Source organism: Staurois parvus, unplaced genomic scaffold (genome assembly GCF_062004578.1).
Source record: "Staurois parvus isolate SC_StPar_1 unplaced genomic scaffold, SC_StPar_1.0 ptg000601l, whole genome shotgun sequence".
Taxonomy (NCBI): Eukaryota; Metazoa; Chordata; class Amphibia; order Anura; family Ranidae; genus Staurois; species Staurois parvus.
Window position 1 is genome coordinate 97,630 of NW_028318397.1, and position 14,136 is coordinate 111,765.

General features: G+C 44.3%; 1 protein-coding gene and 1 pseudogene across 2 annotated transcripts in view; both read right to left on the reverse strand.

Moving 5' to 3' along the window:
* Positions 1–14,136, reverse strand: part of PGAP1 (post-GPI attachment to proteins inositol deacylase 1) — a 446,717-nt gene that overhangs the window by 83,169 nt on the left and 349,412 nt on the right. The window contains exon 18 of one of the 2 annotated variants that reach the window (XM_089692690.1): positions 9,557–9,680. The exons of the other annotated variant lie outside the window; for it this stretch is intronic. Within the exon in view, the coding sequence (XP_089548816.1) occupies positions 9,557–9,680 (124 nt within the window). The remainder of the gene's footprint in view (positions 1–9,556; positions 9,681–14,136) is intronic. 2 annotated transcript variants of the gene reach the window in all.
* Positions 2,806–6,948, reverse strand: LOC149449836 (uncharacterized; annotated as a pseudogene).

Consider the following 14,136-nt stretch of genomic DNA (forward strand, 5'->3'; position numbering starts at 1 on the left):
CATTGATCTGATGCTGCAGCTGTCCCCAGACGGCTCTACACTGAGAATTGAGTAATCAAGGACCGCTGATCTTGGGTCTTCAGACAGCTGGTGACTTCAAGTCACTTGCTCAATGCACAGCCCCTTCAGTGCTCACTGGAGCACCGTGCTGTGCAGAGGTCAGGAGTGGCTGTTAGCTGAGTCAGCTTCTGGTCAGGCATCTGGGCAGATCCTGACATTGTTGGGATTCCTGCAGAACCTGGGACAAGAAATAAGTGCACTCTCATGATCCTCAGAAGACGTGATGCTAAAAAAAACTTTGGCTACACTTCCTTTAAAACACACCAGTTGAAATCATGTGCAAGTACTTCTGTTAATAGTGGAAGAAAGTTGCTTGTCCACCACAAATCCATTTTCCTTTAATTTAGCTAAAGATTTGCAGTGGGGCTTTTTTGTGCAATCCTGAACAGAATTGTGTCAGTTGTGTAAACATCTGGAGTAAATTTATCATCGTGTTATGGCAGCTTACCCTTTAAAAACACACCAGCACTTTAAGCACTATTAAATCTAAAACCATAATATTGCAGTTTACTAATCAATAGATGTGGTGGCTGCATTGGTTTTCTTTTTAGGCTTTTTCCCCCTGGGTGAAGGAACACAGGGGCACCTTTGGCCAGAAGGATTGTCAGTCTGGGGTGAAGGGAGTGTTAGATGTGATTGTAGATTCAGATACATGAACAAATTGAAGCCAAACTCCAGCTCACACTATATAAGCAGTTACAGCAACAGTGTTTTTCCTTTTGGGATAAAGGTTTTACATTAATAAATAAAAGCCGATTATTGTGAGCACCCCTGACAGTGCTAAATGGTTTGTCCCAACCCTGTAAGTGCTACATCTGCAGGACAGTTTGTTCTATTGAAAACAACAAACTTACTGGCTAGATCACTATGGGAAAATAAAAGAAAGCCGAAAAAAAGAAAACAAAACAAATGTAGCCATCACATCTAAGAATGGGTAAGCTACAATATAATAAATGTTTGCTTTTGAGTTTAATACTGCTTTAAAGTGGAACTTTAGTCAGAAATTTAAGTATTGACAGATTGCTTCTTGCAGTCTCCTTTTGCATATATGGCTAATAAAACATTAAAAATAAATACCTATGTTGTTTCAATACAGTATTTCACTCTATCGTCATTTTCTGCGCAGGCTCAGTTGTCTTCTATTCTCGGCACTGTGCAGAGAAACTGAGCAGTGAGGCAGTCACTAGAGGTCAATTTGCTGACAATATAACAATATGCTGCTGAGGAGATGGAGGAAACAGAAACAAGCCAAACTCTGCTTCTGGGGAGAGACAAAAGCAAGATTTCAACTTACAAAGCGTCTCATCTTCCTGATTCTTCCTTTCTCCCTTGGCAGCACTGTGATCCTAAGCTCTGTACAGCTGCTGCAGCCTTTCCCTCTTGCTGAGCTAAGACAGGAAATCAAGACTGGAGCTACACACAGAATTGTAGAATGTGACATATAATTTTTGAGAGGAGAGTTCTTATGAAAGTGACTGCTCTGGGCTTCAGCAGCATGGCAGCCTCAATCAAGAAGAAAAACCGGTTAGACTTACTGGTAACTGTGTTTCTGGGAGCCTTCCAGGATGGCTCACCTGAGAGATGAGAGGCTCCTTTTGCTGGAAACACAATCAATTTACAGCTGTTATAAGTCCCCACCCTTCCCCTTGTCCCTCAGTTTGTAATAAAGTAACTCCCGAAACTGGTCCGCAAGGGGAATAATTCCACATAGGTACTCACCACCTACTGCTTTTAGGAGTTTTCTCCCCCCTTAACAGGGTGGGAAGTAGGCCTGCCATCCTGGAAGGTTCCCAGAAACACTGTTACCAGTAAGTCTAACTATTGGTTTTCTCCTATCACCTTCCAGGGTGGCACAACTAAGAAGATAATCGAGTAACCGCAGGCCTACCTTAGGGTGAGACCACAGCCTATAGCACCTTCCGGCTGAAGGTTAAAAGTCTTGCTGTGACAACCCTTCAATCTGCTAATGCTTCAAGGTGTCTTGACTGGACCAGATGGCTGCACTGCAAATCTGTTCCCAGGAGGCCCCTGCTTTCTCTGCCCAGCATGTAGCCATGGTCCTGGATGAATGAGCTTTTACCTTTGCTGATGCAGGAATCCCTGAACTCTCATAAGCTAGGGCAATATTTTGCCTGATCCACCTGGAGACTGAAGCCTTAGAAGCTTGGAGTCCCTTCCTTGGTCCAGAATATAGGATTAACAAATGGTTGGATCTCCTAAAATCTTTGGCCCTTTGCAGATAGGTGAGGAGACCTCCACAGGTCAAGACAATTATATTTCTTTTCCTTTGCATTCGTAGGGTTATCACAGAAGGATGGCAAGGTTATCTCCGATGTCCTATTAAATAGGGAAGCTACCTTTGGTAGATACATTGGATCTGGCCTGAGGGTGACCCTATCTGGCAGAACAAAAAGGGTTCTTTGATTGACAAACTTTGCAGGTCCCTGACTCTTCTGACCGTGGTGATAGCCAACAAAAATAAACTATTTTAAGGTCAAAAACTTTAAGGAAATTTCCTCTATTGGTTCAAAAGGATGCTTTAATAAAGCCTCTAGCACCCTGGTAAGATACCACGGCGGAAACCTGCAATTTGCATTCGAAGGGTCCTGACTGCGACCCCTCTTTCTACACCATCCTGGAGAAACTCCAGGATTACTGGAACAGAGGTAGAAATTACCTGTTTATGTTTACACCAAGCATAAAAGATTATCCATACTTTTGAGTAAATTTTCCTAGTCAAGGGTTTTACTGCTTTAGGAGAAGCATGTCTATTACCCTGTCCAAACAACCCTTGCCCTTTAGGATCTGGCGCTCATTAACCAGGCCATTAACCGACAGAACGCCAGTCTGAGGTGCACAGCTGGACCCTGTAAGAGAAAATCTGGAAGGATCTGAAGTTTTCAAGACGGTGCTATCAAATCAACAGTGTTTTCAGGGTCCAGAAGGAGAGGTCCTGACACTGGCTGAGTTTCTGAAGAGCTTGCGGGATTAAAGCCAGGGGGGGAAAGGTGTATGCCAGCTTGAACTGCCAGATCTGCATTAAGGCATCTAAAGCCTTCTGGCTCTCACTCTCTCTAGATATCAAGAAGAACCTCCTCACCTTCCTCTTCTTGCCATTGGCAAAAAGGTCTATTTCTGCAGAATCATTGAACCAGAGCCTGAAAACAAATGTTCGGGTTCAACTTCCAATCCCCCTGCCTGATCGGCTGACGACTGAGGTAGACTGCTTCCTGACATCGCCTTGTTCCAAGAACCCTGTGTTTTGTTTTCCCCTAGGTGAGCACCCCACCCCTAGGAGCTTGCATCTGTGATGACTTTCAGGGAGTCACATTGGGCCTAGGGCCTGAATTCTTGCAGATTACTGGGGGTTACCCACCACTCTAGGGAGGATTTTACCTATGGAGTGAGGACTAACTTTTTGTCCAGGGATTCTTTCTTTTTGTCCCAGCAGGAAAGGAGGAAGAACTGCAGGTCTCTTGAGTGGGATTGCACCCATAGAATAGCGGAAATGTTTTCTGACATTAGTCCTAGTACCCTTAGAACCTCCTAAGGTTGCTTGCATCAGACCTCCCACTGTCCAGACTATTTTCTCCACCTTGTCCCTTGGCAGGAAGCGTCTTTGTACTCTTCTGTCCACCAAGTAACCCAGAAAGGTTTTGACCTGCTCTGGCTCCAGTGATGATTTTTCTACACTTACTATCCAGCCCAATGACTGCAGGGCAGTGATCATCTTCCCCATATCTGCCTTCACCTGGGCAGCCAAGGGACCAAATATTAGAAGGTCATCTAAATAGGGAATCAGGGTTATCCCCTGGAGGTGCAGGAAAGCCACTGCTTCAGTTAGGACTTTTGTAAAAATCCTTGGACTTTCTGCTAGGGAAGGGTTCTGAACTGCCAATGGACCATGTCTTCCCCAGTTACTATCCCAAACCTTAAGTATGCCTGATGTTCCGGGTGGATTGGGACATATAAATAGGCATTCTTGAGGTCCAGTGTTGTAAAGGCCTCTTTTAGGAGATTTTTGCGCAAATATTAGTTTTATAGTAGTAGTATTTTTGAGTAAATGCTATCCATGGAAATCCTCTTGTACTCCAAGAATTTGTTCAGGTTCCTGAGGTTTACAATTATGCAGTATTTTCCTGAGGGGTTGCAAACAACAAACACGTGGAAATAAAATCCTGGTATTGTTGACTTTTTGGTACACGCACTACAACCTTCTGCTCTGCCAGCTCCTGAACTCCTTCCAGGAGAGCTTCCTTTTTCAAAAGATCCCGGCGAGGATGAGTGTGAGTAATCATCTGTGGAGGCCTTGATGAGAACTCCAGACAGTAGCCTTCTTGCACTAGCTGACAGATGTCTGAAACGCTCTCCCACTGGGAGACAAAATGTGACAGCTGGCCCCTACCCTGATCCAGGCATCAATTTACGTTTTTGGTGCTGGCACCTGGTGAGGAAAACAGCAAATTACTACTTTGCCTTCTGTTGTCTTCTATTATGAGGATGCCGATTGATATAATTAAGAAGGATGACGAGTGTATTTATAAATGTATTTTCCCACAGCAACAAGTCCAATAGTTCTTTTCCAGAGAGATGCATTTAATCAGCTCAGAAACAATCCATAAGACAGAGGTACAGACAAGGCAGACGGCAGGGTACTTAGAATATTCATGCAATCAGACATCCTCAGAGGTCCCACTTCTGTGCCCACTCAACCAAAAAACCTTTCCTAATATACACCTTTTCCCATTAACCAAAGTGTTGAGCAATCTTGTTGGTTTTATGAGCATGTTTTATCTTATCTGTTACAAACAATGTGTCTAGACTAGAACAGCTGTATGCATAGATTTTAATTAAAAAGTTAAATAGATACTCCTTTTCTAGTTTATGGCAAAACTGCAATCTTTAACACCCTTGTACAAAGGTGGACACAACACCCAAGTTGAAATTCTCTTCAACAAACTATATATACACAATATCCTACACCTTCCCCTACCATTACCCCACTTATTACTGGGTTCCTTTTTGGCTTGTCAGTTCTTCCCTAAGGGGCCAAGAGAAAACCTCTTGTATCTCTCCCTCTTGGGGTTAAGGGGGAATATTTTGCCTTTTCAGAGGACCTGGACAAAACATTGTTCAGCCCTGGCCCAAAGGGGGTACCGTACACTTTACCTTTTGATGTAACATCCCCTTCCCATGCTTTAACCCAAATAGCTCTCCTAGCTGAGTTCATAAGCGCAGCTGTTTTAGGCGAGGCCTTGACGGGCTGCAGCACAGCAATCGCAAGGGATGAAACCGCCTTCCCAATGATAGAAATGGAATCTAGTACCTCTTCAGACTTGGTTCCCTGAGACAAATGTTTGGCAAGTCTCTCAATCCAAAAATCTGCATTTCAGGCAACACATGCTGCCGCCAAGGCTAGGCCCATAGACGAGGTGTTAGCCTCCCATGCTTCCTTTAGGAGGGAATTTGACCTACGATCCATTAGATCCCTTATGCTCCCTAAATCATCAAAGGAGAGGTCAGACCTTTTAGTAACCTGAGACAATGCAGCATCCAGTTTAGGAAGCTTGAAGAATTATTCCTCTTCCTCCTCAAAGAGGAACCTCTGTTTCCAAGTTTTTGATCTTACTAGCCTACTTTCAGGCTCTCTCCATTCCTGTAGAATTAGGTCCTTTAAGAATTGGTGAAAGGGAAGCACCCTAAAGTGGGCCTTGACAAGATCCGTGTACATTTTATCCGGTGCGGAGGCTTCTTTGGGAGTCTCAGGGATCTCTTCTGTGGCATATACTGCCTGTAGGAGCCCTTCCAAGTCTTCCAAGACAAATAGATGGCTGCTTTGCTTAAAGCGGAGCTCCACTCAAAAGGGGAAGTTCAGCTTTAAGGACTGGTCTCCCACTCCTAAAGCTGACAGGTACCCGGTCCCACTTCCACTGCGATTGCCTCGCCCCTCCCCGTAGTCTTCTAGGACAAGTGACAGATCCCATAAGACTACGGAACCATTGACAAAGCACAGCACTACTTGTGCATGCGCCATGAGCACCCAGCTGTAAAGCCGCAAGCTGTCACAGCCGGGTGCCCACACTGAAGATGTCGGCGCTGGGAACACAGGGTGGCCGGTGAAACAGGCTGCGGGGGGTGGGGGGGTGGGAACACCGAGAGATCGAGGGACAGGTAAAGTGTCCATTTTTGTAAAAGTCAGCAGCTACGAAAACTGTGCTTTATTATTTTTTAATTTTCACTGGAACTCCACTTTAACCGCCTCGCTGCCCAGGTCCAGATCTACCTCCTCCCCAGAGCTGTGATCTGACTTAACCTGGCTTCTTATCTCTCTCATATCCTCCGCTCCTCCCCAGCCTGAGCTGGAGGCAGAATTTGTGAGGATGGGAGAAAGGAGATTGGATTGTAGCCACCATCTCCGCTTGCACTGATGCCAAAAAATCTTTCATCAAGCCTGAGGCCTCTTTCCCTACTAACTTGTTAATGCATCTATAACAGAATGATTTGGAGTGGGACCTAGGTAATTTCTCCCCACAGCATCCAATTTTAGAGGAGCTCGACCCCCGGAGGCAGGAAGTGTTTTATCAGGGACCACCTGGGCACCACTTGGGGGATCTGCAAGAGACAGAGCGAGATCATACAAGTAGTCACTCAACCTGTTCCCCTGACTGCCGGCTATCACAAGGTTAAAAAGGGGGGGGAAGGGGTTTGGGTACCCACTCGGTCTGTTTCAGCTGACCACCTGGATAGTATGGGCCACCTGCCCCCCCCTGGCCCTTCCCCACACAAAAGACACTCACTGAGCCCCAGCTTGGACTTGCCCATAGTCACCAATGATGCCATCCATTCCTCCTTCTCAATGAGGTGGTAGGCGCAGTCTCCTTGCCGCATTCACTGCCAAAGGATGCAGGTTTGGGAAGCCGACCAATCCTGCTACCTGCTCTCTCCCACGCTCTGTTCAGTGTTCTTGCGGCATCTTCCAGGCCATGCTGAGAATCAGGCCATGCTGAGCCTAAGGTCCCGCACACTTCTGGTCACGTGGCCGGGAAATCCTGCATGGGTCAAAGCAAGGCTTGGAGCACATTCTCCTCCTCCCCTGCTCCAACCAGGAAGCCTGTGCAGTCACTTCACAGGAGGGAGGAGAGGGGAGTAGAATGAGAGATGGCAGAAGTTTGCGGTGTACAGCAGCAGTGGTTCACACTCCCCTGTGACCGGAATGCTGGTGCCAATACTAAGGCGACCTATGAGAAGGACAGAGGTTAGTTCAACCCTCCCCAGCCCCCCTATGCCTATAGGGTACCATTCGACCTTTTGCGGTCTTCTCATCCCAAGAAAACAAGAAACATTCCATTGCAGGGAGAAACACAATCAATACTGAAGGACAATGGGAGGGGTAGGGACTTATAACAGCTGTAAATTGATTGTGTTTCCGGCAAGGAGGAGCCTCTAATCTCTCAGGTGTGCCATCCTGGAAAGTGATAGGAGAAACAAGAGCAATGCAGGAGGCAATTTACAGCGCATCATAATTTCGGGAGCATAATTATGTGGAATGCATGTAAATTGCTAAAGAAAATAGATTTTAACAAGCTGTTATAAGTAAAGTTCTCATACTACAATGTATTACTGTGCCTTGCTGTGTTGATAAATTCCTTTAGTTAATATAAAGGACAGTGTGTTTAATTAATGCATAAAGAAAATCGTGCACAATGATGTAATTGCCAAAAACCTTTCACAGCTGCAGAAAGCACTGGTAAAAATTCTGTAGGTCAAGAGCTTGTCCGAGCCGCACATTTGCTCAGATGCACTAGTCAAAGTTCCTGCTGAGTATACTGAACACTCTGTTCTACTCATCCTGATTTCTGACTGGACCCGGTATTAGCAGTGCTACTTCCTTTTAAGGCTTGTTACAATAACCATAACAAGAGAAGAGGAACAGACAATAAGTGTGGGCAAGATGGCATGGACCCCTCCTGCTGCAGACTGGCAAAGAAAAAGGCCAAGAAGCTGAAAGTTAATCTGGAACATATTGCCCACATTCCATCCCAGGGCACTTCTTAAGATGTAGCCTGCTTGCTTTGGTGTTCTTCTAGGCTTCATAGATATTGGGCTGTGGTCATTGGTGTGATAAATTTAGTGTTCCAAGTGATGTTAAGCTGGACCCAAAGCAATGCTTATTGGAACTATTAGATGAGCTAGTGGTACAACACACGAAAACAGCTTTATTTCAAGCCTGTAAGCTTATTCTACAATTAAAGTCTGAAAACCCCGCAAACTCATCAGGAAAGGATCCACCACATGGGTAATACCTTACGCTTTGAGCGTCTTATCTACAAACATAGGGGCAAATTTGAGACGCTATGGGATAGCTGGCTGGCTACACCTGGCCTGTCACCTATTGACCTAGTACTAAATAGAATCTTGTGATGCATTTGACTTATTCCTTGTATTGCAAAACTGTAAGTTATTTGTTTTGGCTGGGATTAAAAGACCACAATTAATTTATATCTAGTGGTCTTCTGTTCCTGCCCTAATACAGAGCTGTGTTATGTCAATTCATGAACCTGCTGTATACAATGACTAGCTTGTTTTCTTTCATTGTCTGACTACTCTGGAATGATTTTGTATGCTTTTCTACAAATCAATATTGGTGTAGTAGGCCTCCATAAATGTAGCGAGGACAATTCTCCTGTGGATTTTTTGGGAAAATGGCTGGATAATAGTTTTGGCAATAATAGTTTTAGTCTATTATGCACCATTCAGAAAAAAATGCAGCGCCATTGTTTGCAATTCAAACCAGGGGGACTTCCAGATCACTTTTGCTGTGACTTCTACACTACAGAGACAAAAAATCCTGCTTAAAGCATACAGATCTGTCCTTTATTGGAATAAAGATCTTGCTTGGCTTTTCAGTATAGGTATAGAGGTAGAGGACCAAGTACACTTATGTGTAAAAGCATCTACATCGTCACACTCTCCCATATGCAAAGCTCTTTCCATTACAACTGCAGGCGGTGGCACGGGGAGAGACTCATGTTTTTAAAACCCCTGCAGCAGCATCTACTTGGCTGGGTCTCAAAAATATATCTTTTAATTCAGAATGAATCTATCTCCTCATAGTGGCAACTGACTACTGGCCTTACTTAGCTACTGCACTACCATTTATTCCCATTTTTGCAGATTTTTTTTTTTTGTGGTTTTTGCAGTGAACCGATTTTCAACCTTTCTGTTCTGTATAACTTCACCACCATTTAAACTTTGGTGATGCCCAATGCCAATTCTGATCCTCATAAGTTGTTCCAGAGTGGATTTTTTTTTTTATATTTGGGTTTTCCCCATATTTACATATAGGATTAGAAATTGTTCAGCTTCAATTTCTGTTCAACTTGTACTGGACGTTTTTTCCTTTTATTTTGCCTTCTGTCTGCTTTGGGATTGGAGTTCCAGTATTAGAATGGATCAATAGGATGAGACTCAGGCTTGTCAATATGAACTGAACAACCTTTCTGGTGGACACTCCTTCTCTGTAGATTTGGAAGGCCTTTCCCCACTCCAGTCTCCGTAACCCATCATGATAGCCACTGGATAGTATGCCGAAGCAAGGAACACCCGAGGAATGGGTGACCCTAAAACACAAATGGCAGTGTTTAACACTATCACAATTTAATGCCTTGTTACTGGTTTGCAGGAAACCCACGTTATCAAAGAATATACTAACCTAATAAAGAACAGGGCTTTTTGCCCCTCATAACCTTCTGTACACCCCTCTTTTGAGAGGGGTTAGTATAATTCTTACCAAGATTGCTCCTTTTTCTTGCAAGCAAATCCACATTGATGCATTTAGTAGATATATCTTTTTTTACTGTGTTATTGCTGGGATGTTATATGTGCAAGCCAATGTCTATATTCCTCCCCATTTAGTATGAAAGTTCTAAAACATGTACTACAATTTATCTCTGATAAGGAAAGTGGTCCCTTACTTGGTGTGTGAAATTTTAATGTTCCTCTAGACCCCTGCCTTGAAAATACTCCCCCTTTAACTGTAAACTTCCAGAGTCCCACAATTTTCACTGGTTTTATTAGTGAAACAATTTCACATGATATATGGCGGATGTGTCACTCTGGGGTTCAACAATGCTTCTCTAGTTCCCATTTCTTCCTCTCCTGACTAGATTTGTCACTAGGTAACATCCAGATGTCCTGTGTTTATAAAGTGTTTTATGTCTCACATTGTTTTTCTAATCACTACCCCTTACTATCCCACTTGGGACTCTGTGTTAGACCCCAAGATCTTGAGTGCAAAGTGAACTTATTTTTGTAAAATGGATCCACTCCCATGACACCTCAGTGGATTGTTTCAACAACTTCCTAGAAATTATTTTCCCTTCTGGGTGACCTGGTATGGTCTGGGACACATTTTAACAGCTTTCCTGAGAGGTCTGATTCTCTAAAATATTTCCCAGATCAAAAAACAAAACACAAGGGGGAATATAAGAGATTATTTTTAAAGCAGCAGTACTATCAAGAGAGTGAGAGCATGGGTCATATGCTTGATTTCTGCAGTGGTTGTCAAACTAAAAGTTATGTGGGCCTCAAATGAAGTCCCAGATATTACCAAAGGGGTTGCACAGAATATTTATTATATGCAAAAGACTGTCAAAATCTGAAGACTTACTAGGGCAGATGATCAAAGACTTTGCTACACGAATGGCTGGAGATTAGAGTCAGACTGTAGGAGACAGTTGGAGACTGGGGACATGTCACATGAAACTGCTGGTGATCACAGTCCTGTTACAAACCAAAGCTCCTATTGCTGACTGCTGAGTTCTGAGGGCTGCAATGCTAACACCAAAAGGCCGCATGTTGGGTACGATGGCTTTACTGGATAGGTCGCAAGAAGACCCTACATGTCTAGCCACAAGTGATACTCCTTTAGGGCTTCTTCACACCAGCCGCTGCATTTCAACGCAACAGCTGGAGTCCAGTCTAGTCCAGCTAGACTAGCGTAGTATTGATGTACCAATACCACAGCATTGTGCGGTTTACTTTTTTTCAACAAACATTATTGAAATGTCACATGGTGACATTTCACAGAGTTCTACTGATGTACGCAGTACTTTTCTGCAGGGCACACAATGCAGTGGTGTGAACCACTCCCCAAAGGAGAATGTCCACTCATTCCCAAGAAAAAATAGGCACCCTAAGGTGTTTTTACGAGAAGCTTTATAGGTCTAAGACCTCCGCTGCAGAATGTGAGCTTGACAAGTTTTTCCATAGTGTCTCGCTCCCTCACCGATTTATAAACATTTGTTTACAGAGTTGCTGCATACATTAGAATAAGCTTTTAAAGTGGATAAAGTGGATACTCTTCCTAAAGCCATGTATAAGGGCACAGTTATTATACACAAGGCAGGCAAGGATTCTCTATAACCCCACACTTAGGTAGACTAATGTTCCTCCTGAACTCAGATGTCAACCGACGTGATCGTGTCTTAGTAATTAGACTAGTATCCACCCATTTCAATCCGGGTTTACACTAAATATATTGACTAGCATTATTAATATACAAGTATTTTTGAGTCTTCAGGTCTCCCAGGACAAGGGAAGAACTATTCTCTTCCTCAATGCTGTCAAAAAATGTAACAGTGTGGAATGGGGCTAACTCGGGCATATATGGGACCGATCTCCAATGCCCTAACTTTTTTACCATGGGCTGCAGGAAAGAAAATTGCTAGGTTCCTCTATCAATGGTGGAATCCCTCCCATGGAGCTATTGTGTTCTGGAGGTGGGGGCACCGTCCTTGCTGGGAGAATACAGCAATTATTGCTAGCGGCTATAGCCACTGGCAATAATCACATGAAAAATCTGACAGGCTGGTTGTACCTCAGTCGTAACAATAATGGAATTGGGTACAACCCAGCCTACCCATAAGATAGTTAGAATCTTGTCCGGTCCCTGGTAAACCGGCCGATATTCAAACCATCTATGGCCGACTTAAGACTTCAATCCCACTGCAACTGTCTACTGTTGGCAGATGTGATTTACTTGAATGATTTATATGCCACACCTTTTGTCTATACAGCATAATCCACCCCCCCCCCCCCCACACACTTACCTTTTCCGCTCCCATGTGAGTTGTGGGCTCTTTAAAGCATAGACCCCCTTTTTTTTAACCCCTTACTACCAAAGGATCAAACAGTGTTTTTTTTTTAAATCCTGCCCAAAATAGTGTCCCTTTGACCTTAACACTAACTCATTTACTGACTACTGCTAACAGAGCTGGAGTATATTTTGTTGAATTGTATAAATGTCATTGCAAATAATTCTGTGACAAAAAAGGCTAATGCAGGTTTCCCACGTAAATTATTCCTCACCCAAAAAAAGTCTTACTGCAGTTTTGTCATTGACAAATAGAAAGCCTTAATATCTCTAGATTGGTCAAAACTTCTAACAAGTTTTCCCAACTTAAAGAGAAAGAGGGAGACAGGGGAGGGAGCTCCAGCACAGCCTGTGATTGACAAACTCAGCTGTGCAAGTTTCCTTATGAGACTGCAGCTGTGTCATTTCTTGGTCTTTTGGCTAAGATCAGTGTAGTTATACTGCCTGATCTTGGCCTTTGGTAGCAACCAATGCCAGTCCCCCTCGGGCTTGGGGTGTTTCCTGAGGGTGCACCTCATGCAGCTATTGGGGGGGACAGCACCAAAAGTGCATGGGAGCAATCACTCTCCGTAACCTTTCTCTGTGATTGATTGTGAGGTGGATGAAGGTATGACAGCTAAGGCACCAGAGGCTCCAAACACTGTTAGTCTGGTTGTTGCCGAGCCAAAGCATGATTCCGCTGGGCTTTTTGTGGTGCAGAAGGTGGTGATTGAGGAGCTGCTCGGTATGTCATGGGACAGTATTTTTCCTGAGTACTGGTTGGTATGATGTTAACTTCTGTAAGAAGGATGACCTGCATATACATTTTTGGAGAGGAGGGTTGAAAAGGCAGATGATCCCCTGTTGGAGGATGTGACCTTTCTGTGAGGCTAGTCTAAGCAGCGAGTGCCTGTGACCATGCACATGTATAATCACTTCATGAAGGAAAATAAGGTTTGAGCATTTCTCCTGCAGTATTGGGACTTTGTGTCGGCAGAAACAAAGCCCACCAATGTTGTTGGTATGTTCAATGGCTATAGGCAGCTTTGGGCACAATTTAAAGCTGACCATGTTAGCCTAGGGGAGTCTGGCATCCCCCGCAGATGTTATCCATTGGCCGTAGTTACTTATGGTACCCCAGTCAGCCTCTCTTCTGCAAGTTGTGCTCATCTTTTGGACACACTATGGAAAGCTGCAGCTTTTCCAGGCTTTCAAACTTTCTGAGCCCTAGCTGCAGCCTCCTCCCCAGCTGACGCATTCCTCTGTTTCATGGTGGGTGAAGCATGCACCCCAGCACCTCCCTTTCCCCCTGGCAGCTCAGGTCTGTCTTCCTGTGGGGCAGGGGTCCTGTTCCCTGCCATTATTGATCCTTCCACAGGTTCACCTATGGAAAACTTGTTATAACTTGACCTGTCAGCTAAGGGTAGCCACATGCTGGCCCGTTCAGTATAGCACACATGCAGCCCCGTTCAGTGTAGCACACATGCAGCCCCAGACATCTAAGGGCATCGCACACCTGTTATTGTGTAATCTTGTGTGGCTGAATGTCCCTTGTCCCCCTAAGAAGTTTGAACTGGATTGCCAGGGGTCGTGTAAGTAGTTAGCATGGAGCAGTCTTGTTCATTGTTGGAACCAGACAAATCACTCCACCATCAAAGAACAGCCATGCACCACCACCCACAGAATCAAGAAAGAGCTATCAATTTGTGAATCCTTTCCATGTCTTGACTGGGTGGCGTTTCCCATGCCAAATCAAATTAAGCCACAGGCTCCACTCCTGGTGGTGCCCTCCTGTCAATTCCTTTAAGTTTCAACTTTTCAACCATACTCCCCCAAAACCCATACAAAGAGAGAAATTGCTACCCCATAGTTAGCCTGGAATGTGTTCCTGGAATGGACATCAATAAGATCAAGCCCAATGTATTCATATGAATTTGCAGCAC